Source organism: Myotis brandtii, unplaced genomic scaffold (assembly GCF_000412655.1).
Source record: "Myotis brandtii unplaced genomic scaffold, ASM41265v1 scaffold540, whole genome shotgun sequence".
Taxonomy (NCBI): Eukaryota; Metazoa; Chordata; class Mammalia; order Chiroptera; family Vespertilionidae; genus Myotis; species Myotis brandtii.
In genome coordinates, this window is record NW_005369990.1 from 755,087 (window position 1) to 782,482 (window position 27,396).

General features: G+C 37.8%; 2 protein-coding genes across 3 annotated transcripts in view; one reads left to right on the forward strand and one right to left on the reverse strand.

Annotated features, from left to right (window-relative positions):
* The window catches only part of ITGB3BP (integrin beta 3 binding protein (beta3-endonexin)), a 65,423-nt gene extending 63,207 nt beyond the window's left edge, over positions 1-2,216 (forward strand). Inside the window, exon 10 of the mRNA XM_005878074.2 lies at positions 1,880-2,216. The gene's annotated coding sequence lies outside the window, so the exon portion shown is untranslated. The remainder of the gene's footprint in view (positions 1-1,879) is intronic.
* A 4,105-nt stretch (positions 2,217-6,321) lies between these two features.
* Positions 6,322-27,396, reverse strand: part of ALG6 (ALG6, alpha-1,3-glucosyltransferase) — a 40,906-nt gene continuing 19,831 nt past the window's right edge. The window contains exons 7-14 of one of the 2 annotated variants that reach the window (XM_014549266.1): positions 23,514-23,699; positions 22,582-22,717; positions 20,423-20,508; positions 17,145-17,229; positions 13,748-13,818; positions 11,274-11,342; positions 10,974-11,172; positions 6,322-6,922 (exon numbers count right to left, since the gene is read on the reverse strand). In XM_014549266.1, the coding sequence (XP_014404752.1) occupies positions 6,725-6,922; positions 10,974-11,172; positions 11,274-11,342; positions 13,748-13,818; positions 17,145-17,229; positions 20,423-20,508; positions 22,582-22,717; positions 23,514-23,699 (1,030 nt within the window). In that variant the 3' untranslated portion in view covers positions 6,322-6,724. The remainder of the gene's footprint in view (positions 6,923-10,973; positions 11,173-11,273; positions 11,343-13,747; positions 13,819-17,144; positions 17,230-20,422; positions 20,509-22,581; positions 22,718-23,513; positions 23,700-27,396) is intronic. The other variant, XM_005878057.2, reaches the window with a different exon arrangement.

Genomic DNA, 27,396 nt, shown 5'->3' on the forward strand with positions numbered 1-27,396 from the left:
AGAGGGCCAGCCAGACCCTAGTAATGGAAACTTTGCACTTTACTAGGAATTTGGCATTTGAAAAATGAAAAGTTACTAATTTTAACAGGCTGTGTAAACATAGTAGGCAGAGAAAATGTGAACAAAAAGGCAGAAAATCAGAATAATTGAATGGTAGAGTCCAGCCCCATCATTGACAGTTGTGACCGCCAGGCTACTGAGTTCAGACTTTATTCATTAGGCAGAAGTGGACCGGTGAAGGAGCAATCCAAAATGTTTCAGAAAGAATAACTGTATGAACAATGAATCCTGTCAAAATGCTGCTCATAAACTGCATCACTGGGTTGCTTTTTATTTGTGTTCTGAGATATTCCTCTCTAGAACAGTATGGCAGTGTAGAGATAACATAGTGCCCCTCCCTACTCTTATGCTACAACATACCTCACATTGATCAAAGCATTTATTTTTGCTGGATCCTGAATTTGGCCTCAGAATCTTTCTCAACACAATTTTCCTAGCAGCCATGGTCAGCTGATGAAACATCTTTACAGGCACTGGCATTGTCATAGAGAACAGGGTTTGGATTAGATGTCCAGCACCAGCTCTGTTACCTATTTAGCTGTGTGGCCTTAAACAAGATACTTGCTTCCACTAAACCTGAATTATAAAATGGGACTGATAACATTTACCTGTGGTATGGTACAAAATAATTAGTGCCTCCCCCATAGTAACTAATAAATTGGTCTTCCTTCCTTCTATAGTGTTACCATTAGTTCTGGTAACTGTGTATCAATAACATATAAGGATATTAGAGTGATTCAGTTTTCTATAGGAGTTCAGACCAGATTCAAACCAGAGTTGGTGGAAGTTGATTGTCTAATTGGCAACCGATCTTATAGGATAAGAAGAATATATATAGGGAAGGTCAATGCAGGGGGCGGGCTGGGGGGAAGGAGACATATGTACTACTATCTGTAATACTTTATTTTTAAAAAAATATATTTTATTGATTTTTTACAGAGAGGAAGGGAGAGGGATAGAGAGTTAGAAACATCGATGAGAGAGAAACATCGATCAGCTGCCTCCCACACTCCCCCTACTGGGGATGTGCCCGCAACCAAGGTACATGCCCTTGACTGGAATCAAACCTGGGACCCTTGAGTCCACAGGCTGATGCTCTATCCACTGAGCCAAACCAATTAGGGCAATCTGTAATACTTTAAACAATAAAATAAAATTGGGGGAAAAAATAAAAAGAAGAATATATATATAGACTCTCAAGAATAGCAGCCCATCATGCGTTACTTCATAACTACCAATGTAATCAAGGAAATGGGTATTTCAGGAGTGAATGGTCCACATGCCCTATGGGAATATATGCCATCAGTTGCCAATGACAGCTTTCTTTAAAGGCTTCCTTTCACACAAGGGTCCTAAGGCCAAATAGAGAAAAACTTCTACCACCACTAGGAGTCCCCAGAGGGACACACTGTGAATAGGAATGTCAGTAAATACTGTGTTTTGGGGGTGGGGGCAGCTGTTGGAGGAAACACCTGCTGCAAGGCCCTTAAGGCTTATAGACAAAAGGCATGTAAATTTTGGAGTTTTCGATAGGCCCTGTTGGAGTTTTAGAACACTCTCAGAAGTATGTCAAAATCCATATTCACATAAAGTGAGGAGTGCTATGTCAGAGTAGTCATATTGACAATTATTTCTGAAGGTGGATCTTGCTTAGAAGGCTCAAAAATAAGCAAATGAGAGATTACCAGTATCTAAACTAGGTATGAAATCACATGATAAATGGGTGTTTAAATCATTTCTTATCTCACGTATGCGATGCATGTTAATTTGGAAGCTAATTCTTGATGATTTAATAATAATAATCTTTTATATCCTGTAGGCATTCAGAAGAAGTGTATTCACTCTGAACACCAACTTCTGCATCTGCCTGATCATATTTAAAGGAACAGAAGAAATGTTTGTAATTAATCTGCCCAGTAAATACCAGATCACAGCACTAGGCAGGTGCGTGTCTAGATAAAATTTCTTGCAGCTAATTTAAACTTTCTACACACACCAGTAGATAATCTCAATGTAAATAATACATTTCTTCTTGACCCTTTAATGAATAAGCCAACATGTAGACAAGTATCTTGACTTTTATTCTATATCATGTATGTTTCTGTATACTTTTAGCATTTGTGGATAGATTTAATAAAGCATTTATGAAAATGGCACCTTTGGTAGAGCTGTATATTTTAAAACTCATTAAATCTAATGGTGAGTAGAATTAGGTACCAGTTGTTCCATTTAAGGACCAGATGTGTATTAATTAGATTCTTTTTAAAACTTTAAAAATTTATCCAGAAGTTTATTGTGTAGCTATTATCTCAAGGGTGAATTTTTATTATACTCTATAGTTATTTCTATTGTAGAGAAAAAATATTTTAAAATTTTTAAAATTTTCACACCTTTTTTATAAAATACCAGATGCATTTTCAATAGACATTTAAATATGAAGTTGTTTTTAAACTGAACTGTGCAAATCACTGAATTTAAAGAAGAGAATTTTCTTATGGGGCAGTATGTGATCCCCTCCAAATTATTTTGAAGCATTAATTCTGTTTCTCTATGGTGTTGTTTTATATCATCATGTTTGTGCTATCACAAAATAAAGGAGAAGATGCCCTAACCAGTTTGGCTCAGTGGATAGAGCGTCAGCCTGCAGACTCAAGGGTCCCAGGTTCGATTCCGGTCAAGGGCATGTACCTTGGTTGCGGGCACATCCCCAGTGGGGAGTGTGCAGGAGGCAGCTGATCGATGTTTCTGGCTCTCTATCCCTCTCCCTTCCTCTTTGTAAAAAATTAATAAAATATATTTTTAAAAAAATAAAGGAGAAGAGGAATCACAGAATATGTTATAACTTGATAACATGATTTCCCCATAGGGGGTAAATGTTACTCCTTGGTACTTGACCTAAGTTTTAACAAAATTTGTATAGGATATTACCATGTCATTTAATTCAGTGTATCATAAAAATAAAAATACTATTTGAACATCTTAAAATTTAACAAATTGAGGTTGAAAATAATTACCATTTAGAGAAATTTAAAATTCACCTCTTAAAATGAAGTTATTTTTTAAAAATATTATTTAAATGACAAATACTAAACAGTAACCCAATTAAGCCTAATTGCCTTCTCTAAAGTATTAGTACTATTTAAATAAAATTTTTGAGATAATCGGTCTGCTAAATATTAAGAATATTAAGAACACTTTGTGACACAGCCTTATAGAACATTACCTAAAATATACCAAAAAGGATCATTCCTTTGTGTTCTAGCATTGAAAACCTTAGAATGTAAGCCAAAACATGTAAAGAAACCTACTTTAGTAAGGAAATAAAGAGTTAAGAAATAGATTGGTTTCAGATGTAATCCAAGTTATGTAGGTATGTGCTTAATGCTATTAAATCAGTTACTGTATATTTGACCTCTTGATATACTAAGCTTTTGCCTTTCAGAACAGCTGGGTCTGCTAAGAATCATTTCTCAGTTCTCTTCATTGTAGATCAGATGACTCTCGCTTTATCACCCTTGGAGGCCACATGAAGGACAAAGCAGAAAGATCCACACACAAAACTAATGTTTATATGGGGGTGGGGGGTGGATACACTTGGCCCTGATTTTCCAGTGAACATAACAGAAAAAAGACCAATTGAGATTTGAAACCATTGTGTTACTCCAGCCATTATTTAGTTGCATCCTATCCATCTCTTACTCTGTCTCTATTGAACAGAGAGGCTCCTTGGGCTGCCTTGACTTTTGTGAATGTTTCATTCACTTAGTTGTGGTTCATCATTTGGACAGAATGCTACATCGGGGATTTTTCTCCCCTCCCTATGGGCTCAAGGCAAAATGACTTTGTGTGCCTCATATTTGATACATGAACATACACCCTATTCTCTTCATTTTAAGAAGCAAAAAATTATTGGCAACAGAGAAAACTGCATTTCTCAGAAACAGCCCTTCCCTCTAAAATGAAGTTGAAAATAACTTAGAAGGGTTTATTTTTGACAGGTATATTAGTGAAGAAAGTGATAAATCTTTAATATTTTTATAAAACCTAAATGTTTTGTATTAAAACATCCCTATAATCCTGGGTGTAGCTGACAGAATTGCCTATTTCTGTGATTTTAATTCATCACTGGACATTTTTGATATTTTGGAACTTAAATCTCTCAAAGTACAAAGTTGACTCTTCTTCAAGTGGTTTCTAACAGAGATAAGAGACCTTTGACTCTAGGTAATTGCTATAAATCTCCATGAAAGCTACAATGTAAGTAACATTAGATTAAATCCTCTGGGAAATATTTTATTTACAGAATTTACCTATAAGATACCTTGAATATGGGCACATTCTATTTTACTGTTTATATACTACTTTTATTTTCAAATAACATTTCTCTGTTCCAGTTATTCAGAAGTTAGAATTCCCTCATCACTGACTTAAACCAACACCCTGTGCTAACACAAGTACACTATTACAAAAAGTAAAAAAATAAGACTACACCAGCCAGCCAAGATGCTGTCATTTGGGCACACGGCTTACAGATGGTGACCATGGACAGCGATGTTCCTGCTGATTCGGCAGTGACTCAAGGCTGCTTTTCTCTGCGGACTTGCCCTTTGAGTCTTTATGCACATTTACTTTGAGAAAGAAATACTTCTTGATTTTCTCTTTGTCTAAACCCACTCCCTTTATCAGACACATACCTTCTTGCAACAGCCTATAGTTGTCAATGTCAAAAGCCAGATTTTCTTTATGCTTGCATTGTTTTAAAATACACCACCACTTAGCTAATTTGCTTTCATGCTGTCTTAGGTAATAGATATATTCATTAAAAATGTATGTTGATGGGCCCTGGCCAGTGTTGCTCAGTGGTTAGAATGTCGGCCCATGGACCAAAGGGTTGTGGGTTCAATTCCCAGTAAAGAGCATGTACCTGGGTTGCAGCTTCGATCCCCAGCTCCTGTCAGGGCTCGTGCAAGAGGCACCCAATTCCTCTCTCTCTCCTCCCCCTCCCTTTCACTCTCTGGAAAGCAATGGAAATGGAAAAATATCCTCAGGTGAGGATGAAAATATATATATATATTTTTGATGGGATAGTGGTTGTTTTATTTTTATCACAGATTAAAGAAAACACATCTTTACATGAGAAACTCCAACATGGATATAATACATTATTTTTACCAATGGAATACTAGCGTAAATATGGGCTTCTGCTAATATAAAGTGATACAGTAATAACAAGGCCAAGTTAACATGAAGCATGATAGGAGTCAATGCCTATGGCACGGGTAACCTTGAACCATCTATATATATAAAAGCCTGAACGACCAGTTGACCAGTTGCTATGACATGCACTGACCACCAGGGGGCAGATACTCAACGCAGGAGCTGCCCCCTGGTATTCAGTGCACTCCCACAGTGGGAGTGCCACTCAGCTGACTGACCCGTCCTGGCGGCCCACCAGCCCAGCGGCAGCCACTCACTCCCTCAGAAGTCCTGCAGGTCCAATCTCTGGAGAATGGGCCAGGCACTGACGGACCAGCACTGCCAGCAGATCCTGACAGCGCTGGCCTCCTGGAAGTCGGCCTCAGGCACAGGGGCTGCTTCCCCTCCCTAGACGCTCTGCAAGGAAGAAAGGATATAAAAGCAGCTGCCAGGTGGCTCCCAACAACCTGTGCGAACGTTAGCAGGATGGATCCGGATCCCAGGCCAGCAAGGGCGTCCTACCACCCACCCGGAGGGCCGATCGCCTCCCAGCCCTCCCCCATCCCATGGGGACCCCACCCGTGCATGAATTCATGCACTGGGCCTCTAGTGTTAAAATAAAAAATAACAGGATAAAATCCTGCATTAGGGCGTTTAACATAAAGTGATCCTGAAAGCTTAGAACCTAGTGTTCATGAGAAATAAAAAGACTTCACTCAAACCACTTAGACTTAAATTCAGGAAAATTCATTGTTTAATTACACTAAAGTAAATCAACATTCTTGGCAATAAATAAGTTTAATCTTTCTGCCTTGTTAAAAAAATTCAAATTTGCACATGTAAAGAATTAAATACACATTACTTGCATTCTAAAATGTAAAGAAAACTGTATTTTTAAAATATTTATTGATTTTAAAGAGAGGTGAAGGGGAAAAGAGAAACATCAACTTGTTCCACTTATTTATGCATTCGCAAGTTGATTCTTATATGTGCCCTGACTGGGAATCGAACCCACAATCTTGGTATACTGGGATGACACTCTAACCAACTGAGCTACCTGGCCAGGGCAAGAAAATTACATTTAAATACCAAAATTAGGAATTTCCTTTAAAAAAGAGGGGGAGGGGGGCTGGCTAAATTCCTCCATTAAACTTGCTGTATTTGTAGATTTTTTACAAGACAACGAATTATAGAGTACATTTTCTAAATAAATACTGGAACGAAAGGCATTTTTTGTTTTCCCACTTAAATAACTGAATATTAACAAAATTCCAGTATGTCTTGGCCAGTGAATAGAAAATAAAAGCCTCAATTGGGCTTTGGTCCCCAAATACTTTTATTTGTGTAGATAAAAATGACTTTTCATTGTTTCCTATAATTCCATAATACTCAAAAATGATCATTTTATTTATACATAGCAAAAACTTTTTAGCACTGTTAACATTTTCACAGTTGTCTGGAGATAGAGCTAGTCGGTTTTCTTCTGATTTCTTCCACTTTTGGAATCCCACATGATTATAATGTTAAAGTAAACCAAGAAGAACAGGAATTTCAAGCAGGACACAAAACACACCAAAACAGGAAATAAGTCCGGGAACTTCGGAGGAGGATCCAGCGTTACAGTCATTAATGTCAGAAGGACCATAGTGATTGTTGACATAAGAAACTGCAAGGAGAAAGACGTATTATGAAGTAATATAAAAGAAATTTTAATGTAACATTAAATTTGCAGCTGTAAATCAGTAGAATTGAAGGGTAGGGTTGGGGGGTACAATCTCTTTATGGTGGATCTCAACCTAGACTGCAAGTTAGGATCAGCTGAGGTTATAGAACTCAGTGCCCACACCATACCCAAGACCAATTAAATCAGTTTCTGAGGTAGGCCTTAGTATTTTTTAAAGTTCTCCAAGTGATTCCAATGCGTAGGGAAAGTCTAAGAACCCCTGTCTTATATTTCATACCACCCAGGCACTGAAGAAAGTTACCTGGAACATAATTGCCCGTCAGGGTTAAATTCACAGCATGCTCCATGACCCTAAGTCCTTACAGGATATAAAATTCTAAGCTAATCTAAGAACCCATTTATGGAAAAAGTTGTCCATGGCAAATGGAAAAGTATATTTCATGTTCACTACACTTTCAATGAGCTAGTACTTAGTAAGCATGGTGGAGCATATGCAAGAAAATGTCCTCTGGTCTCAAAGAGTTTTCCATTTAATCAGGGGAAATGCATGAACTAGTTAAATAAAATCGCACGGTCACAGTTTAATAACTGCCAAAATGAAGAGTAAAAATAATGATTGCGTTCATTATAATTACGTAGCAGTCAGTTTTCTGGAAACCGGTGCACTGTACAGAACTTCTGCAATGATGGAAATGTGCTATATCTGTGAACTTCAAACAAGTAGGGGCTAACCACATGTCACTGCTGAGCATCTGAAGTGTGCCTGCTGCAGGTGAGGAGCTAAATTCTTTACTGTATTTAATTTTGCTAAGTTTAGATTTCCACATGTGTCTAGTGGCTACTGTACTGGATAGTTTAGCTCTAGAGACTATGAACTCCTTTAAGACAAGGACCAGCCAAATCTTATTTATTTTATCCCTAACATAGTACATAAATACACAGAAGCTGCTTAAGTGATTGTAGAAAGCAAGCAGTAAGAAACCGTAGTCACTGACTTTCATGAAGGAGGTGGGACATAAACAGAACCCTAAAAGATGCTTTAATGGCTGTATTATGATGGGATTGGTAAGACCTGAATAGAGAGTAATGCAATGATCATTCCAGATGGAAGAGTGGGAAGGATGGGAGCCAAAAAGACTTACAAACAGGGTGCAAGTATCCTCCAAAGGGAAAATCCCTGAGTCAGTCATGCAGGGAGTGAAAATTTCTGAATTGAAATCATTCAGAAATTTAAGTTGAACTTAAAAGCACATGAGCACACCGTGCCTTTCCCTTCCCCTCTTCACCCCCACAGGCGTGCATCTCCTAAACGTTGAGACCCCACAAGACTTGCAGCCAGGGGAGCAATGGGCAATGGCCCCTCATCCTGGGCTAACCCCCTGAACCTTCTCCCAAGGCCCCTTTTCTCTGACTCTCCAGTGAGCTGACAGCAGCCCTGCCTAGGCTCTCTTCTGTTGCTTCTCCTTTGTTTCATTGCTCCCAGGCTTAATAAACGTACTTTCAAAATAAAAATAAATAAGCTTAAGAAATGTGGGACTGACTAAAATGTCATGATATTTGAATCAGTATTAAAAGACATGCTATAATTCCTCCCATTTTTAAACAAACTCCACCTATTACCCCCATTGTCTGCTCCTATTTACGGAAAATTTTCCCAGAAGAACTTGCTGCATCCAATTCTTCCATTCATTAGTGAACCCACACCAGTTAGGCTTTCATCCCAATCACTCCAATGAAACTGCCCTGGTCAAAGATCCACGATTACCTCCACTGTACGAAATCCAATGTTCAGTTCTTATTGCCTTATCTGATCCCCCAGCAGCACCTGAAATAGCACAACATTCCCATATCCTTGAAACACTTGGCTTCCATGACACCATACTCTCCTAATTTCTTCCCACTAGCTAATCCTTCTCATGGTGGATTACCTAGCGGGAAGAAATTAGGAGAGTATGGTGTCATGCTAGTTCCTTCTCGTGTCCCCTATCTCTATGAATTGTACTTGCCCAGGGCTCAGTACTTAGTCTTTTTAATCTATAATCACACCTTTGGTGACCTCATTCAGTGACATAACTTTATTATTTTTATGCCAAAGACTCAGATTACGGTCTCCAGCCCAGACTTCTCCCCTAAACTCCAGATGCACATATCCAAGTGCTCCTTACTATCTCCACTTGGGTATCTATAAGCATCTAAATCTAAAATACATGTCAAAGCTATCTTCAATAAGAGTAATGGTTGACTTCTCATCAGAAAACATGGAGGCCACAAGGCACTGGGATGGATGACATTGAAGTTGCTAAAAGAAAAAGACAATTTTTCTAGCAAAAATGCCCTTCAAAAATTAAGGAGAAATTAACATAAAAGTTAGTATATTTAAAAATACTGAAATAGCCCAGCTAACGTGGCTCAGTGGTTGAGTGTCAACCTATGAATCAGGAGGTCACAGTTCGATTCCCAGTCAGGACACTTACCCGGGTTGTGGGCTACATCCAGGAGGGGATGTGCAGGAGGCAGCTGTTCAATGATTCTCTCTCATCATTGATGTTTCTCTCCCTCTCCCTTCCACTCTAAAATCAGTAAAAATATATTTAATAATAAAAAAAAGAAGGTACAAATTCCCCAAATCTGGAGTGAAAAAAGGACATCACTGCTTACCATACCTAAAAATAAAAACCAAAACCAGAAAAAGACATCACAGGAAAAGAAAACTACAGATCAATATCCCTTATGAACATAGGAGCAAAAGTCTTCTATAAAATACTGATAAACCCAAACCAGTGGTATATAAAAAGGATTGTACACCAGTGTGGCTAGGTTGGAGCATCGTCCCATACACTAAAAGGTGGTGGGTTTGATTCCTGGTCAGGGCACATATCCAGTTTGCAGGTTTGATCCCCAGTCCGGGTGCATGCGAGAGGGAACCAATCTATGTTTCTCTCTCACATCATTGTTTCTCTTAATCTTTATTTCTCTCTTTTTTTCTCTCTCCCTTCCTTTCTCTAAAAAAAAAAAAATTTTTTTTTAAAAAAAGGATTGTACATTATGAGTTAGTGGGACTTATCCCAAGAATGCAAGGCTAATTCAATATACAAAAATCAATGTAATGTATCACATTAATAGAATAAAGGGGGGAAATCACATGACCATATCATTAGATATATGAAAAGCATATGACAAAATCAATACCTTTTCATGATAAAAACACTCAACTAGGAACAGAATTTCCAAGAACTTCCTAACCAAATAAAGGCCATTTATTTAAAAAAAACCCACAGCTAACATCCTAATTAATGCAGGAAGACTAAATGCTTTCCCCATAAAATCACGAAGAAGAGATGTCTACTCTTGCCACTGTATTCAACACTGTACCAGAAATTCTAGTTAGGGTAATTTATAGGCAAGGAAATTAAAAGACATCCAGATTGGAAAGGAAGAGGTAAAACCATCATGATTTGCAGATGGCATATTCTTGTATATAGAAAATTGTAAGAAATCCACTAAACATTTATAGCACAGAATACAAGTTCATTATTTTAAAAAGTAAATTGTATTTGTATACAGTAACAATGAACATTATGAAAATGAAATTAAGAAAATTCTATTTATAAGGCATCATGAAGAATAAAATATTTAGAAATAAATTTAACAAAAGACATGTAAAACTTGTACACTGAAAACTATAGAACATTTTTGAAGGAAATTAAAGAATATCTAAATAAATGGAAGCACACCCTATGTCCATGGGTTTGGATGGCAAAAATCTTAAGATAGTAATGCTCCATAAATTAATATATAGATTCAAACCAATCCCTCTCAAAATCTCTGCTGGGCTTTTAGAGAAATTAATGAACTGATCCTAAAAATAATATGGAAATAGAATAGGGACACAGAAAGCTAAAACAATCTTGAAAAAGAAGAACAAAGTTGGAGGGCCCATGTGTTCAATTTTAAAACTACAAAGCTGTAGTAAATGAGACAGTGTGGTACCGGCATAAGCTAAGAACCATTCCTTAAAAACCAAACAACTTACCAAATGTTGGATAACTCTGGGAAGAAATGTGAAACATGGAACATATTTCCTAACAGAAACGGAAAAGGATTTCAACTGCAGTTCTTCTTCTGAAGTCTTTTCAAATATTGAAAAGGACGTTGCACAAGCTATAAAAAATGCCATCACTGTCACAATTGTGGGCATTAGGAGGTCATCCTTCAGTAGAAGAGGTAGCATACTATAAGGGAAAACAGAAACCATAATCACTTTGTGAAAACATTTTAAATGAGTTTATAAGAACTATACTGAAAATATTATATGGAAACTGGTTTGACTCACCTAAATGTCGACACAAGTAAAAACCAAGTAGACATAAAAGGAATTTCGTTCAAAACTAAGCAGACAGGTCTAAAATGATAAAGAAAAAAAATAATTTAATCTTATAGAATATAATTTCAACTCTTACTCGTAAAAAATATGAAGAGATTTTATGTCTTATTTTCAGGGTAGCTAAAAAACCAAAAACTTTAAAACAGCCATCAAGGTCTTCATATGGACTACTGATTCATTTTTTTTATAACCATCAATCCAAATTAAATGAGTCTAAATACAGAGAAGGTGTCAACTCCTCATAACTGGAAAAGTGATTCCAGAATTCAGTCCACCGATGGAATATTTATCATACAAAAGTAGTTTAAAAAAAAGAATCAGATAAACTGATCTAAACAGAGAAAGAAAGCTGCTTCATATATTTCATATTTGGTAAATATGAAATGAATTCCCAGAATAGTGGTTTTCATACTTCTTATGACCTTCCATGTTACATATTACTCAGCTAAAAACTAGTTGTAATAGGATCATCTGCCACTGAAGAGAGGACAACAGAGGCAAAGAAGAACTATAAAGGGAAACAAGTGTATGATTGTAGAATAAAAGAAAAGAGAGTGGGGGGAACAATAGGAAGAGGCTACATGAAAAGAGCAATAGTATAGGAACAGGAAGTGTAATGCCAAGAAATGGAGCCACTGACTTTACCAAAGTGTGGTTTAAGGTCATAAGTGCAAACTCTGTGACCTCCTTACCACCAACCTCAGACCCATTACCTCTGGATTCAACTGTGGCAATAATGCTCACGAAGAAGGGGCCTGGCCAGCATGGCTCAGTGGTTGAGCATCAACCTATGAACCAGGAGTTCATGGTTCGATTCCCAGTCAGGGCACATGCCGGGTTGTGGCCCAATCCCCAGTGGGGGGTGTGCAGGAGGCAGCTAATCAATGATTCTCTCTCATCATTGGTGTTTCTATCTCTCTCCCCCTCCCCCTTCCTCTCTCTGAAATCAATAAAAACATACTAAAAAAAAAAGGAGGGGGGGCTGTCCAGGAGACCTGAGTCCTAATCTCACCTCTGTCCTTGAATAAATGGTTAATTTAACTTGTCCAGGAGACCTGAGTCCTAGTCTCACCTCTGTCCTTGAATAAATGGTTAATTTAACTTTTTTCTTATGTGTAATTGAAATAATATCTTGTATTGTTATGTAGTTGAAAAAACTCTTACAAGTATTATCTAGTATTCGGGGCCCAAGAGCTCATCTGAATGGTCAGATTACGGATCACTGAATGAGCTGCCTTTCTATGGGGTAGAAATTCTAGGGAGAATCTATGTTTGGAAGTAAATACCTCTCCCTAGTTCTTACACGTGAGATTTGTGTGTAGGGTCAGCCTGGCCTCATATAATAGTGGTAACTCAGGTTTAGACTTTGGAGGATGAAATCAAGCTGATTTGAGACTGTTTTGTTCAAAGCAAAGAAGCCTTCCACACAGGCCAGCCCAGCTTACTATAAAGCTATGCACTGTGGTTTCAGTGCAAAGCTCCACTTCCCACTTGCCATTGATCACTCTATACATATCTTCCACAGGAACCTATGAACAGGGTGAGGGGTAGAGTGGTTGTGGGTTGGGATTCAAGTATTCCAATGTGTTCTAGGCAAATACTATTTTAATATTGGGATAATATACCCTTAACTGTTACCCAATTTCTCTGAAGATCAGGGGGAAAAAATTAATGCTCCTAAAACAAAGTAGTCTGGTTAGAGATTGCCAATAGGGCCTAACCAAAGGTTTTGACAAAAGAAATAGAAATGAGGCAACATAAGAAAGCCCCTAAAGAGGTGAATGGAGAGAACAAGGCTTTGAATAGATATGAAAATGAAAAAGGCAAAGATGACAAAGAGACTCCAATCTTTGGAAGACATTTTTTATTAGCATACAGAATATATATAGGAAGAAATAAGTCCGTCGGTAATAATTCTATGAAATATTCTCAGTTTAAAATATAAAGAAGTAAAACTGAAAAAAGTATGATTTTATGAAATAACTTTATGCAACTATATAACATTTGCATAGTTGTGTTTTATACTTATGTAATTGTAATACATTGATTTATATATTATAAATGCACTAGAGGCCCGGTGTACAAGATTCATGCACTGGGGGAGGAGAGGTCCCTCAGCCCGGCCTGTGCCCTCTCACAGTCCGGGACCCCTGGCTCCTTACCGCCCGCCTGCAGTGGAGGCGAGAGAGGCTCCCGCTACTACCGCTGCGCTCGCCAGCTGTGAGCTTGGCTTCTGGCTGAGCGGCGCTCCCCATGTGGGAGCACACTGACCACCAGGGGGCAGCTCCTGCATTGAGCGTCTGCCCCCTCGTGGTCAGTGCGCATCATAGTGACTGGCCATTCCGCTGTTCGGTCCATTTGCATATTATGCTTTCATTATATAGGATAATAATTAATTAAATACTTGAAACATTTTTACTTACAATGATACTAAGAGAATGGACTTTTCATGTACTTGGAAAGAAAATAAAAAGAATGATAGTGCACAGGTAACCTTTAAGAAAAAAAAGAAGGGAAATGAAATATAACAGCTTACAAAATATAACTGCAATTTAATTATGAATCTGAATAAAAATCATTTCAGGTAAAACTTTAAAGTTTAATGTGGCTTCTATCTAGAAGGAAAATATATACATAGCACTAATATGCATAATATTTCATTCAAATATATAGTCAACATATTTTTGAGAAAACTGATTATAACACTATACTTAACCATATAAAGTAAGTTCATTGAGACTCAGTTATTAATAAAACTACTAAACACTTCAGATACAACAATCATGCCTTAATCCTCCCTTGGAATCTCTGACAACTTAAAGTAAAAAGCATGAAGGAAAAGGAGGTCAAAATCTAAACTTGGCAAAACAAATCTATTTCAGTGTTTTTAAAACATGCATTTCAATAAAATATGTTAAGTATTTCATAATAATTTCATTCATTTATACATATGATTTCATTCATATGTGGAATATAAGACAAAAAGAACAAATGAACTAACAAAACAAAAACAAACATAGATTCAGACAACAGAATGGTGGTTACCAGCGGGAAAGGAGGATGGAGGAGGGGGAACTGGGTAAAGGGAGTCAGATACATGGGAATGGAAGGAAACTAGACTTTGCGTGGTGAGCACACTATAGTGTACACAAATGTTGAATTGTAATGTACACCTGAAAATTATATAATGTTATTAACCAACGGCACCGCAATTAATTTAATTTTAAAATAAAATGTGCTTTTCAATAAAAATAAATGTTTTCTAAAGTAATCATTTGCTATTTGGGGTTTTAAATAAAAAAATTACATAGACCCATTTTCAGAAGTTTATATTCTGAATATCAGACATCAGTATACATCCAAATGTAGTTATTCAAGTAAAAAATGTGGGTCACTACCTTGTACATGCTACGCATCCAATCCATCAGCAAATCCTTTGTACACCACCTCCTAAATAAGATACCCACCCACTTCTCTCCTTCACTCTGCTGACGCTGATAGAAGAGTGGTCTGAACCACCCCATCTTTCTCCTGGACTACTGCAATACGTCCTAATTGGTGACACTCATGCCTCCTTCCAATCCATTCTCCAGTCAGCCACCAAGCCCGTTTATGTAAACTTCCTTATTTAAATTCCTTCCATTGCTTCCCTCCTGCATCATGCGGGTCCTGCCTTCCTCTTCCAGTCTACTGCTGTCTTCCTCCCTCACTTCACACTAGCACTTCACACCTGTGCCTTTAAGCCTCAAACATGCCAGCGTGTTCCTGCCTTAAGGAAAAAGTTGCTTTCATCAAGTCAGAGCCCAGATCTTCTTGTGATTGGCTCTTTCTGGTCGACCACTCAGTGCTAGGCTCAATGTCACTTCCCTAGAACGACCTTCCCATACTCAATCTAAAGTAATGCCCCCTAACCAAGCCCATCCACAGTCTTTTCACATACCACTATTTTCTTCATAGTCCTCTCTACTCCCAGATACTTTCTTGTTAACCAATTTATTTTGTTTATTGTAGTTCTTCTGCCAGAATTAAGAGAGCAGGGATGTTTGCTGTCATTCCCTCACATGCCAGTACCTTGAAAAGGACTGGACACATTAGCGAGCACTCAGTAAGTACTACTTGAATGAATTAAATATAAGTCATTTTGCTGCTATAAATATATTAGTATTCATACCATCAATTACCTCAATTACAGACTTATATGGAGAATTGACTTGAGAATAATTCAATCTTCATGGAAAGGAAAACACTTTAAAGAAATTAAAATGAGAAATATTTTTAAAGCTCTTAGAAGTATTCAGTAAGAATTCAAAACATTACCAACAAAAATAACAAAAGTCATTAATATAAGTCTCTTCCTGTTGTTTTTAAACACAGTGGCTTGTATTAAAACAGAATAAAATTAGGAAACTCAGAGAGAGAAAATGTTTTTTCTGGCTTATAATCCCTGAAAGTAATCATCTCTAGCGCTGCCACAGTTACTCAAACTCTGAAATTGCATTCCATTATCTTTGAAATATACCTTTATTTAGCATGCTATTTCCTAGAGAAATAGCCTAATCTGATATAAACTTGCAAATATTTCAAGTTAGGCCTATTGAAGACATCGGAGCATTACTAACCATATCCCTCTGTTCTAAAAGTCCTATAGAATATTAACCGTAGATGACTCAGTGTGCTCAGAGTTCATTCACAGAATCAAACAACAGAAAACGTCAATAAAAAGGTAATCAAAAGAGAAGAAGAACATGAAACTATCTTTTTTACATTGTGGTACTGATAGGCACTTTTGAAGTATTTCAGCAGTATGCTATGTTATGGCTTGTTTTTTAGAATGCAATGTAAGTACGTGGCAGTCCCAGAATCGAAACCCTAATTCCTAAAATGTTGTGCCCTTCTAAAGTCCACTGACTTACTGTTTTCATAAACCAAATTTTCTGGACATATTAAAAGATACTTTTAAATGTCATTTTATAGGCCCATGCACACAGGAACAAAATTGTAAAAGTGCCACAGAAATACAACCTGGAGGGATTTGTAAACCCACTCAGAGAAACCCTAAACTGCAGGAAATAGAACCAATGCACCTTCAAACTGACACAAGTCATCTTTCTACAACAGAAATCTGTCCCCTCCCCTGCTTAGAAATCGTTTTCTGGCTCCTCTTGCACACAAATCCAACTCCAACTTATTCAACCTGACATTCAAGCCCTTATACAATTTGATTCGTTTTGATTCTGCTCTCTGACTATATCCTCTACACACACACACACACACACAGACACATTTCAATGTTCAATAGCTGTTCCCAGAGCATTCCCTATCGTTTCTCATCTCTATACCTTCAAGCTCTTCCTCCTGTCTTGAATTCTCTTATGCTATATAACCTCCTATCCCAAATCTTGCCCAGCTTTCAAACTTTGTCTCCAATCCCACTTGCTCTAAGAGGCTGTCTAACATCTGCCCCCAAGTAATAGCTCCTGTTCCCGCACAGTCATAGCACCTAATCTGTACCAAATAGAACTTAATACCATCACATAGTTATTTAAGCATATGTCTATCACCACTGTTTTCTTGTTTGGATTCCCTCACTGACTAATACAAAACAGAACTTAAATAACTGTTGAATTAAACTGAAAGTTTCTGATTGCTCAACCTAGTGCCAAAAAGAGTACCTAAGTATGTCAGACAGTCAATAAATGTTCATCAAATAAATGAATGTTCCAACCCAATAAAGCCTCCTGTTCAGAGCAAATAATTATCTCTATTTTTAAAAGATTAGTTACAGCAAGAATTAAGTATCTAAAGTAAGGAAAAACTTACCAGAGTATATCTGAATCCTTTGGGAGAGGGCTGAAGTATTAATTTTATACATGCAGGAAGCAGGCTCAAAAATGTAAAACAAAAACTAAAAAATGAATAAAAATAAAATATTTGTTATCTTTGTAAAGGCCTATAGCTAAAACAAATACTTTTTTAAATATAAGGATCACATTACTTATCAACTTAAATTGACTTCAAATTAAAGTTTATTTTTACTTTTTAAATTTAAGACTAAATAAAATTTAAATAAAATCCACACCTTGAAATATGTATGCTCTTCAATATATACATAATTATATAATATAGAACAAAACACTATAGTAGTGAAGAACATGCAAATTGAGAACCAAGATGGTGGCATAGGTTAACGCCGGAGTTTGCTGCCTCGAACAACCACTTCAAAAATACAACTAAAAGACGGAACGGACATCATCCAGAACCACAGGAAGGCTGGCTGAGTGGAAGTTCTACAACTAGGAGGAAAGAGAAAAGCATACCGAGACTCAGAGGAGGCGCAGTGCTGAAGTGAAATACTAAGGTGCAGAGTGCATGTGGAGCGGGCCGGCGGCAGAAGGCGCGGTTGTTGTTTTCAATCGGGAGGGAGTTTCAGGCTCTGAGCTCCAGATCCAGGCGAGTCTCTAGGGACCCAGACTCAAACAGGAGAAGCGGGAAGGCAGTTTTCTCTCCAAGGTATGCAGCGAATGCAGAGCTGCTGGGGACGGAACTGAGAGCACCCCTAACTGCTCGCTCCGCCCACCCTGTAGATCCCCTGGGACTCGCCCCGCCCAAGCCCTGCACAGAGGCATTTGCCGAATAGCCTCAGGCAAAGGCTAGATTAACACCGCCCTAGAGGTTCAGCACAGAAGCTCTCCCACTGCAGACACAGCTGACTCTCATAGCCAGTTAGCCTGGAGGTCAATTCACCCCCGGTATTGCCGACAACAATCAAGGCTTAACTACAACAAGACTGCGCACAAAGACCACAAGGGGGTGCACCAAGAAAGCATAAAAAATGCGGAGACAAAAAAACATGACAGAAATGGAGGATATAGAGCTAAAAAACGCAATTTTGAGGGCTTGCAATAAACTTTTGGAGAGCCTCACGAAAACTAATGAGACCCTCGATGCTATGATAAAGAAACAACTAGAAATTAAGCATACACGGTCGGAAATAAAGAATATTACACCCAATAGCAGACCAGAGGAGCCCAAGAATCAAGCCAAAGATTTGAAATGCGAAGAAGCAAAAAACACCCAACCGGAAAAGCAAAATGAAAAAAGAATCCGAAAATACGAAGATAGTGTAAGGAGCCTCTGGGACAGCTTCAAGCGTACAAACATCAGAATAATAGGGGTGCCAGAAGATGAGAGACAGCAAGATATTGAAAACCTATTTGAAGAAATAATGGCAGAAAACTTCCCCCACCTGGTGAAAGAAATGGACTTACAGGTCCAAGAAGCGCAGAGAACCCCAAACAAAAGGAATCCAAAGAGGACCACACCAAGACACATCATAATTAAAATGCCAAGAGCAAAAGACAAAGAGAGAATCTTAAAAGCAGCAAGAGAAAGAAACTCAGTTACCTACAAGGGAATACCCATACGACTGTCAGCTGATTTCTCAACAGAAACTTTGCAGGCCAGAAGGGAATGGCAAGAAATATTCAAAGTGATGAATACCAAGAACCTACAACCAAGATTACTTTATCCAGCAAAGCTATCATTCAGAATTGAAGGTCAGATAAAGAGCTTCACAGATAAGGAAAAGCTAAAGGAGTTCATCACCACTAAACCAGTATTATACGAAATGCTGAAAGGTATCCTTTAAGAAGAGGAAGAAGAAAAAGGTAAAGATACAAATTGTGAACAACAAACATGCATCTATCAACAAGTGAATCTAAGAACCAAGTGAATAAATAATCTGATGTACAGAATGAACTGGTGATTATAATGAATCAGGGACATAGAAAGGGAATGGACTGACTATTCTTGGGGGGGAAAGGGGAATGGGAGATGCGGGAAGAAAGAGGAGGGGAGTTATGGGGGGAAAAAAGAGGAACAAATGTAATAATCTGAACAATAAAGATTTAATTTTAAAAAAACACTATAGTAGTAAGTGCTGCTTATGTTATTTTACTATTTAGTCTCACTTATAGAAAAGAGAGAAAGGTAGCTAAATATCCATTATCAAAGACTCAAAATAAGAAAACATAACCAGGTATAAAGAGACAATGCTCTATTTGTAACAGAAACATTGATAAAATGTACTGTAAGAGAATCTCTCAGGCCCTCAATTCACAAAGTTGATTATCTGATTTTCAAGCACCTGGTAAATAAAATAAAAAAACAAGTCAGAAGCTGCTAGAGCTTCTAGTGATGGCTGATGGGCAGGGGAGAACTCCGTAAGCAGAGCCATCTGGAGCCAAGTGGTACCACGGCACACAGCCCCGAAAGCCCTGACACAGGCATCATAACGCATACAGTAACTGATTTTCCCACTTTTGGTGGCTTTGTGGTGTGTCAGCTTGGCTCGGAAGAACTACAATCCCTCGTTACATGGGCTATAAGGGATATTCGTGAAAGGACTGGAGGGGAGAGGGAGGCAGCACACACACTCCTTTGCCCCGTTATTCAAACACTAGTCTTGGCGCTGCTGGGAAGAGATTTTGCAGAACTAATAAAAGTCCCTAATCAGTTGATTTTAAGTTAATCTATAGGAAGATAGTCTTGAGTGCGCCTGACTCAATCAGTTAGAAGCCCTTTACCAGTTAAAGGGCTTAGGCCTTGCCTAAACTCAGAGATTCTCAACAGCAGCTGGGTCTGAATCGCTCTTCCTTCCCTTTACTCCTCCCTGAATGCCTGTGGACTTCCAGTTTGCTTAGCCAGCCCCACAATTGTATAAGCCAGTGTCTCATAGCAAATTCACACACACACACACACACACACACACACAAACACACTGATCCCCTCCTCATTCTTTAGTTGAACCCTGACTGATACATCACTGAAAATCACAACTCTTCCAACATATGTTCAACCATGGTGAGCATACTCACCAATTAAGGAGGAGAGAAGTAGGTAACAATCCAGGAAGATTTTCACATAAAATATATCAAATAAAAGAGTTTTGTTGTACAGAGGGATAGATTAATGTTATGTGGAAAATTCACTAACAAAGACCAGCTCATTCCCTAATGATGCCAGATAAATGAGATATTACCATAATTCTTTTAGAGGAAAGCATACAAAACACTATATACAAACTCTGTGACTCTTACCTGATTTTTATCTGGGTGTGATGTGGCAAAATATTCTTGATCTTCAGAAAGACACTTAGGCTACACCAAATATTGGCTACTTTATCCTTAAAAGAGATTTGTTAGTTTTACATTCTGATAGAATTGAAAGAAATACCAAACTCCACAAAGTAGAGTCCATAACTTCTAAATAAACTTGTGAGGTGTAAAGCTTTTGTTCACAATTTTATAAGTTGATTAAACTCTCTAACTAATGCATATGTACACACACAGATAAGCATTTTTCACTTTTTTGCAATGGGAGTTTATCTAAATCACTACCCAACCCTAATCTAGACATTCCCAAGAAATACTTCATATTTTTCTAAGAACAGCACACTATCCCTAAATAAGGAAGTTATTCATCTTTGAAAATGTTTCTAGAATTTTTTTGTTTTCCTAGTGTGTAGAACACATATTATGTGACCCATTTTATCACACATCTGAAATTATCTAATATAACTTCCTAGCTACTAGCAATGACAAGAGTTAATTGCTAATAAATCAAGAAGTTTAAAGGCATTAGCAGTTGTGCTAGGATCACTTTCAAAATTAAATTTGTAACTACAGCTCTCTGTTCGTGAAACCCATCCTCTACACAGCTGCTTGACTCACAGCTGTGTAGGCAAAACATCCAGAAAGTAACTACCACTGACAGCTGTACCACCCTTCTTCCCTCCGTAAGATAAAAAAAAATGCTCTTCAGATTCTGAGAGCAACAAGGGAATGGAGGCAACCTGCAACACCACCAAACATATTAATATCCATTTTTATGTTTACCATGCTAAATGCCATCTCTTAAACAGAAGGCAAGGCAAATAACCAGGCAGCTTACAAGGAGAATCAAACTTTTCTTTCTTTTAAATCCTACCCGAAGATATTTTCCCCCCATTGCTTTTTCAGAGAGAGTAGAAGGGAGGGAGGGAGGGATGGGAGGAGGGAGAGAGAGGGAGAGAGAAACTGATGTACATCAATTGGTTGCCTGCCGCATGCACCCCAACCAAGGCTGGGGATCAAACCTGCAACCCAGGTATGTGCCCTTGACCAGTAATCAAACCCACAACCCTTCGATGTGCGGGCCAATGCTCTAACCACTGAACACACTAGCCAGGGCTCAAACTTTTCTTTATATACTAGTAAGTGTTCAGGTTAGAAAAATATAAAGAAGATAGGAGCACAATTTTCAAAGTTCGACTCACAGCTCTGCCGCACACTACCCACATGACCTCAGTTTTCTGATCTGTAAAGTGGGTATAACAGATACCTCAGAACTGTTGTAGGGATCAAATAAAATCATGTGAGGTATTTGGCACCTAATAAGTGGTGATAATAATAGTGACTGTTTATGATTATCAGTATCAGCAGCAGCATCTCCATCAACATACAAGTCGCACATTCTTGTTCCTTCACAAAACCAAATTCTCTTAGTCTCAAAATGCTGGGTCCATCTCCTTACAAATCAAATCTATATATTAGAAATTTACATATATATATATATATATATGCTTTTCTAATTCTTTTTAAAAGAAATGTTTATTCAAAAGCAAATTATCTATAAATATGTTGTCTCTGTCTAACTTTATTAAAAGGGCCTTTTGTTTCAGAAAAATGGTTTAATTTAATTACTAAATCTAAATCATCAAATTACCCATGTAATTAAAGTTTAACAAGAGTGATTAAGCTAGCATTAAATGAAATGAAAGATTCTCATTAGAAATTACTGTGGGTGAAGGTTGTATTTATATATCTCATAAGGAATTAGGAGATCTTTCTGAAGCAAACATGATTATTAGTTTAAAAAGTAATTTCCTAAGACTAAAAAGAGAAAATAAACCAAAGAAATTACAGAGCTCTTAACTCTGTAGCTGCAACTTCTCATGCTGTCTTCATTCTGGACCCCTTTCATTAGAAAAATGTGTAATTGGATTATGGATCTCATGATGGCATAAATATTAGCAATGCATGTAATGTACTAGAACATGCCAGCTGAGCTAGGGGTTTACACTGAATTAAATAATTGGCAAGGAATGATGGCAAGAAGAGAGCAGCTGAAGTTACTATTCCCTGAGGGTCTTCTACAGGAAATCCCAGCGGTCACAGGGGAGGTAGCAGAAAGCAGTGAGAGGAGAGTGTACACGTGCCTCAAATAATCCACGATCCACTGGGAAGAGCCTTCTTAGAACCTGCAGGGTTTGCTCCTTTTCTGTAACAAACGGCAGCCAGCAGAGAACGAAGGAAGCCACAACAGTACACGCCAGCTTAACTAACAGCACAAACCTAGAACAAAAGCAAAGGCAACCCATGAGCCAAGAAGTTAATACTTCTGAGAAAAGCTGAACCATGCTAAATATAATAAATGCAAGTGTATAGTAATGGTAAATCTATGCCACTGACATAGGTTTAAGATGGGAGTCTACTCAAATCAGGGTTAAGAAATTCAAAACCATTATGATGGGCACTTCTCTGCCCTGCAGGTGTGGCTCAGTTGATTGAGCGTTGTCCCATTCACCAGGAGGTTGCAGGTTCCATTTTCAATCAGGGCACAAGCCTGGGTTTCAGGCTCAATCCCCAGCAGGAGGAAGCCGATTGATGTTTCTCTCTCATTGATGTTTCTATCTCTTTCTCTCTCCCTTCCTCTCTCTGAAATCAATAAAATCATTTTTTTAAAAAGATCTGCACTTCTCTAACAAAAAAAAACTATCACCATCCTAATTAACATTTAACTTAGATGCCATTCCTATGTAGCCATGAAGACAAATGTCAAATCAGGATTATATTTCTAATAAGTATGTAATCTAACATGCTCTTAAACAGATGAAATCCTACAGCAATGCTCTAACAAACCAACCCACATCACCTGCAGGAAATGTACATTGATCAAAATATTTTTCTAGTTAGGAAGATTTAAAGTAAATGTAGAACATGACACTCTCTCTTCCTACTCTCCCCATAGTCAACACATTAGTAAGAAATCACCCAAAGGCCAGGTGAAAGACCACCTTCCTCCAGGTAAGCAGGCCACATACATGCTCGGGAGTACTTTATAAAATTTTGGTGTTTAGAAGCCACTCACCCTTTTCCTTTGAGGCCTTTTTTAAAACACTTGCCAAGTAGAAAACAAAAAAAGGGCAAGGAGTGGTAAAGTTCCATCTGTTTGTAATTTATAGCTAAACAAAATGCCAGTGATCCTAGCAGGTCCCAGTGACAAGATACTCCAAGAACACCCCACAGAGCAAAGCCAAGACTCACAGAATTATATCTGTCCCTGTGTCAAGGAAATTATCTCAGTAATTAAAAGAGGTCGATCTTGCACTTTATAGAGTGTATTTCTTACACAATTTAAAAATAAGAGATATGAAAGCTAATTTAAATAGAAATTGAAGTTATTGGATGTATATAAACATTTGAAATTATAAATAATGGCCTCAAATATATAAAATCTAGTGTTAAACACAGCACCTGATTTGTTTAGCTTTAAAAGAACTCTAAATAGTTAACACATAGCTTTGTTTCTGCTAGACTATTTCAGTTATTATAAAATGATGCTTCAAAAGTTAAAAAAACATAAAATTTACTGATATCACTATACTTCTCTATAAATATGCATCAGTATAAATATAAATGCTTAATTATAAACAAATAACAGTTATATTAAAACAACATCACAATTAAATTTTCAGTCCGAAATAGTGAGCTAGGCACTCATGTTTACCTCCTCTCCTTCCCTAAACCTCCTTAAGATAGAGAATTTTTTTAAAGTATAAACTCACAGCCATAAAGAGAACAGGAAGTTGGGCAACAGTAGATCAAGATTTCAACACATTTCTAGAAGCCAGAAAGAGGACAGAAAAGTGGTAACAAATAAAATAGGATGAATGAAGCCACAGCCTAGAGGAAGCTTAGGCAAGCAAGGAGCCAGTCTACCCTGCAAGCCCCTGGAGAACTCTGGAAACACCAAGTAGGTTAGAGGGCTTGAACAATATTTTGAAAAGAAAACAAGAGGATTAACTGAAAATCCCTAGATGGAGAAATCAAATCCCACCTCACTCCTGTGCAAAGATGATCTGGCAGCCAAACCATTTACCACCCCAGGCAACAGAAGAAGGAATATTTCTCCAAAAAAAATGGAACAAACCATCTGGGACAGCTAGTGGAGAAATTAACACTACAGTACAAAGCCCTCCACACTCTGAAATTTAAGGATCCTACAATGTACTGGCCAGCTCCCTGCCTACTTAACCTATAGTGGATCAAATAAATAAAGAGCTCACATGTAGCTTTTTTCTTCTGTCTTGCCCTTAAATTAGAATACTCTTGGATCAAATAGACATTGAAGAAAAACCTAAGACCAAAATGAAAAGGGGAAAAATTGACCCTGGAAGAATGGAAATAATTAAGAAAATAGTAAGGAAAAAATTAAGGAGTGAATTGAAATTTAAGATATGCTTAACAAAACAAATGAAACGTAATAGAAGTGTTAGAGATAATCTTCCAAACCATAAAGACAAAGAGATGCTCAAGATGGAGATGAAAGACCTAACATCTAACCAGCTCAAGAATGAAGTGAGAAAATTATCAAAGAAATAATATAAGAGAATTTCCCAGAACTGAAGAACATGAGTCTTCAAGATGAATGACCCATAGAGTGTCCAAAACAATTGTCAAAATACATATGCCTAAGCAATCACTGTGAAATTTCAGAGCCCCCAAAATAAAAAATAGTAACAGCAGCAGCAGCAGTAATGTCAGATAATAATAGCAACCAATATTCATACAATACTTAATACTTCCCAAGTACTGCTTTAAATGCTTCACAAATATTAATCCACTTCATTCTCAAAAAGTTTACAAAGTAAGGGTTATTCTTATGCCATTTTACAAATCAGGAAAGTAAAGTACATAGTGGTTAAAAAGTGTGTCACTATAAACTGACTTAATCCCAAAAGCTTCAAGTTTGATTCAAATCACAGAGAAGATACCACTACAAGTTTGCCAGAATGTGAAAATAACAAGGAATGACAATAGGTGAAGATGAGCACCTAGAACTTTGACACAGTGATAATGGAAGTGTTAACTGGTGTACCATGCTTAAAAACCAGTTGGGAATATCTAAAATTATGCATGTGCATACCCTGTAATTTAGCAATTCCACTCATAAAAAAATATATTTAAATGTGTACAGAGACATTTATAAGAGTAATCATAGCAGCAAATTCATCACAGCCAAAACCTGGAGGCAATCCAAATGTCTATCAGTAATAGAATTATGTGTATTCTTGCAATGGAATATTATAACGCAATGTAATTGAACAAATTACAGCTACATACAACTACAAGAATAACTCTCACAAATAAAATGTTGAACCCAAAACACCAAACACAAAGGAATACCTAGTGTGTTGTCTCTCATATATAAAGTTCAAAAGGGGGGAGGGGATAGCAGTATTAGCACGTAGCTATCTCTGGGAAAGGAGGAGGAAGAAGTACTCAGGAGGCATACAAGTGTAGTTTTGGATACTGGCAGTGTGCAATTTCTTGACACAGGTTAGAGTTTGCCAATTCACTAAACTGCACGTTTATATATAGTGCAATTGTCTGTATTTGTGTTATTTCTAAGTAAATATAGCTTTAAAAACCTTGTAAACAATTTGCTTTTCTTTTATTTACATTAGTACTAGAGGCCTGGTGCATGAATTTGTGCATCAGTGGGGTCCCTTTACCTGGCCTGCGGGATCGGGCCAAAACTGGCTCTCCGACAACCCCCAAGGGGTCCCGGATTGCAAGAGGGCGCAGGCCAGGCCAAGGGACCCCACTGGTGCATGATCAGGGCCGAGGAGGGACACGGGAGGTTGGCCAGCCGGGGAGGAATTCAGGAGGGCTGCAGGGCATGTCCAGCCCATCTCGTTCAATTCCAATTGGCCGGACCCCAGAAGCAAGCTCACCTACCGGTTGGAGCGTCTGGCCCCTAGTGGTCAGTGCACATCATAGCGACTGGTCGACTGTCTTCCCCCTGGGGGTCAGTGCGCATCATAGTGAGCAGTTGAGCAGCCTTAGCATATCATTAGCATATTACGCTTTGATTGGTTGAACGGCCGACCAGCTGACCAGACACTTAGCATATTAGGCTTTTATTATATAGGATTTTGTAACCAACCAATAGCCCTGATCAGATAAAAAATATGATCAAAACAACTACAGATTTGAATATATTTTGCAAGTCCTTTGACAGATACACATTAATTTTATTACAACTAAAACAGATTGGCATCAAAAGGAAAAGCTATTAGTTAAGCACTCATGTTGCTGTGAATTGTGTCTTTTTGTTTTCCTTTGGGACAGTTAGCAACATTTAATACATTAGAAGACAAACTGGAGAGCCATGTACAGATTTTATCAACTTTTCTCTAAAATTTGTTTATTTGAATGTTCCTTATTTTAGGTATCAAAATTACAAATAAAATACACATAGCAAATTTTAATTATTCAGTTTCAGTTTTCTGAAGCTTCTGGCTACCACGATTAGAGAAACATCTTGTTTTAAAACTCAAAAAACTGTAAGACTGTTTTCCTTTGTTAGTGTCAGGTAACATTTATAAAAGATAGAAAGTATGTTAAGAGAATATAACCATACTTGGCACTCTTTGTCCAACTCTTCAGAAGAGCTAATCACTTATCAAGCCAAATGGGTGTGAAAAATCAATTCTACTTTTAACAAATCTTTATTTTACCTTTTAAGTAAAAGCTTTGTGAAGAGATTCTTATATATCATTGTGAACATCTATATATAGAAAAGCCAAGCGACCAGAACGACAGAACAACAGGAACGACTGGCATAACCGGTCACTATGACGTGCACTGCGGCAGCCAACCAGCCCGATCGGGGCCCCGATTCGCCATCCCCAAACTCCCATGGCCCCTCCCCCCAGCCAGCCCAGTCCCCGATTGGGCCCCCCACC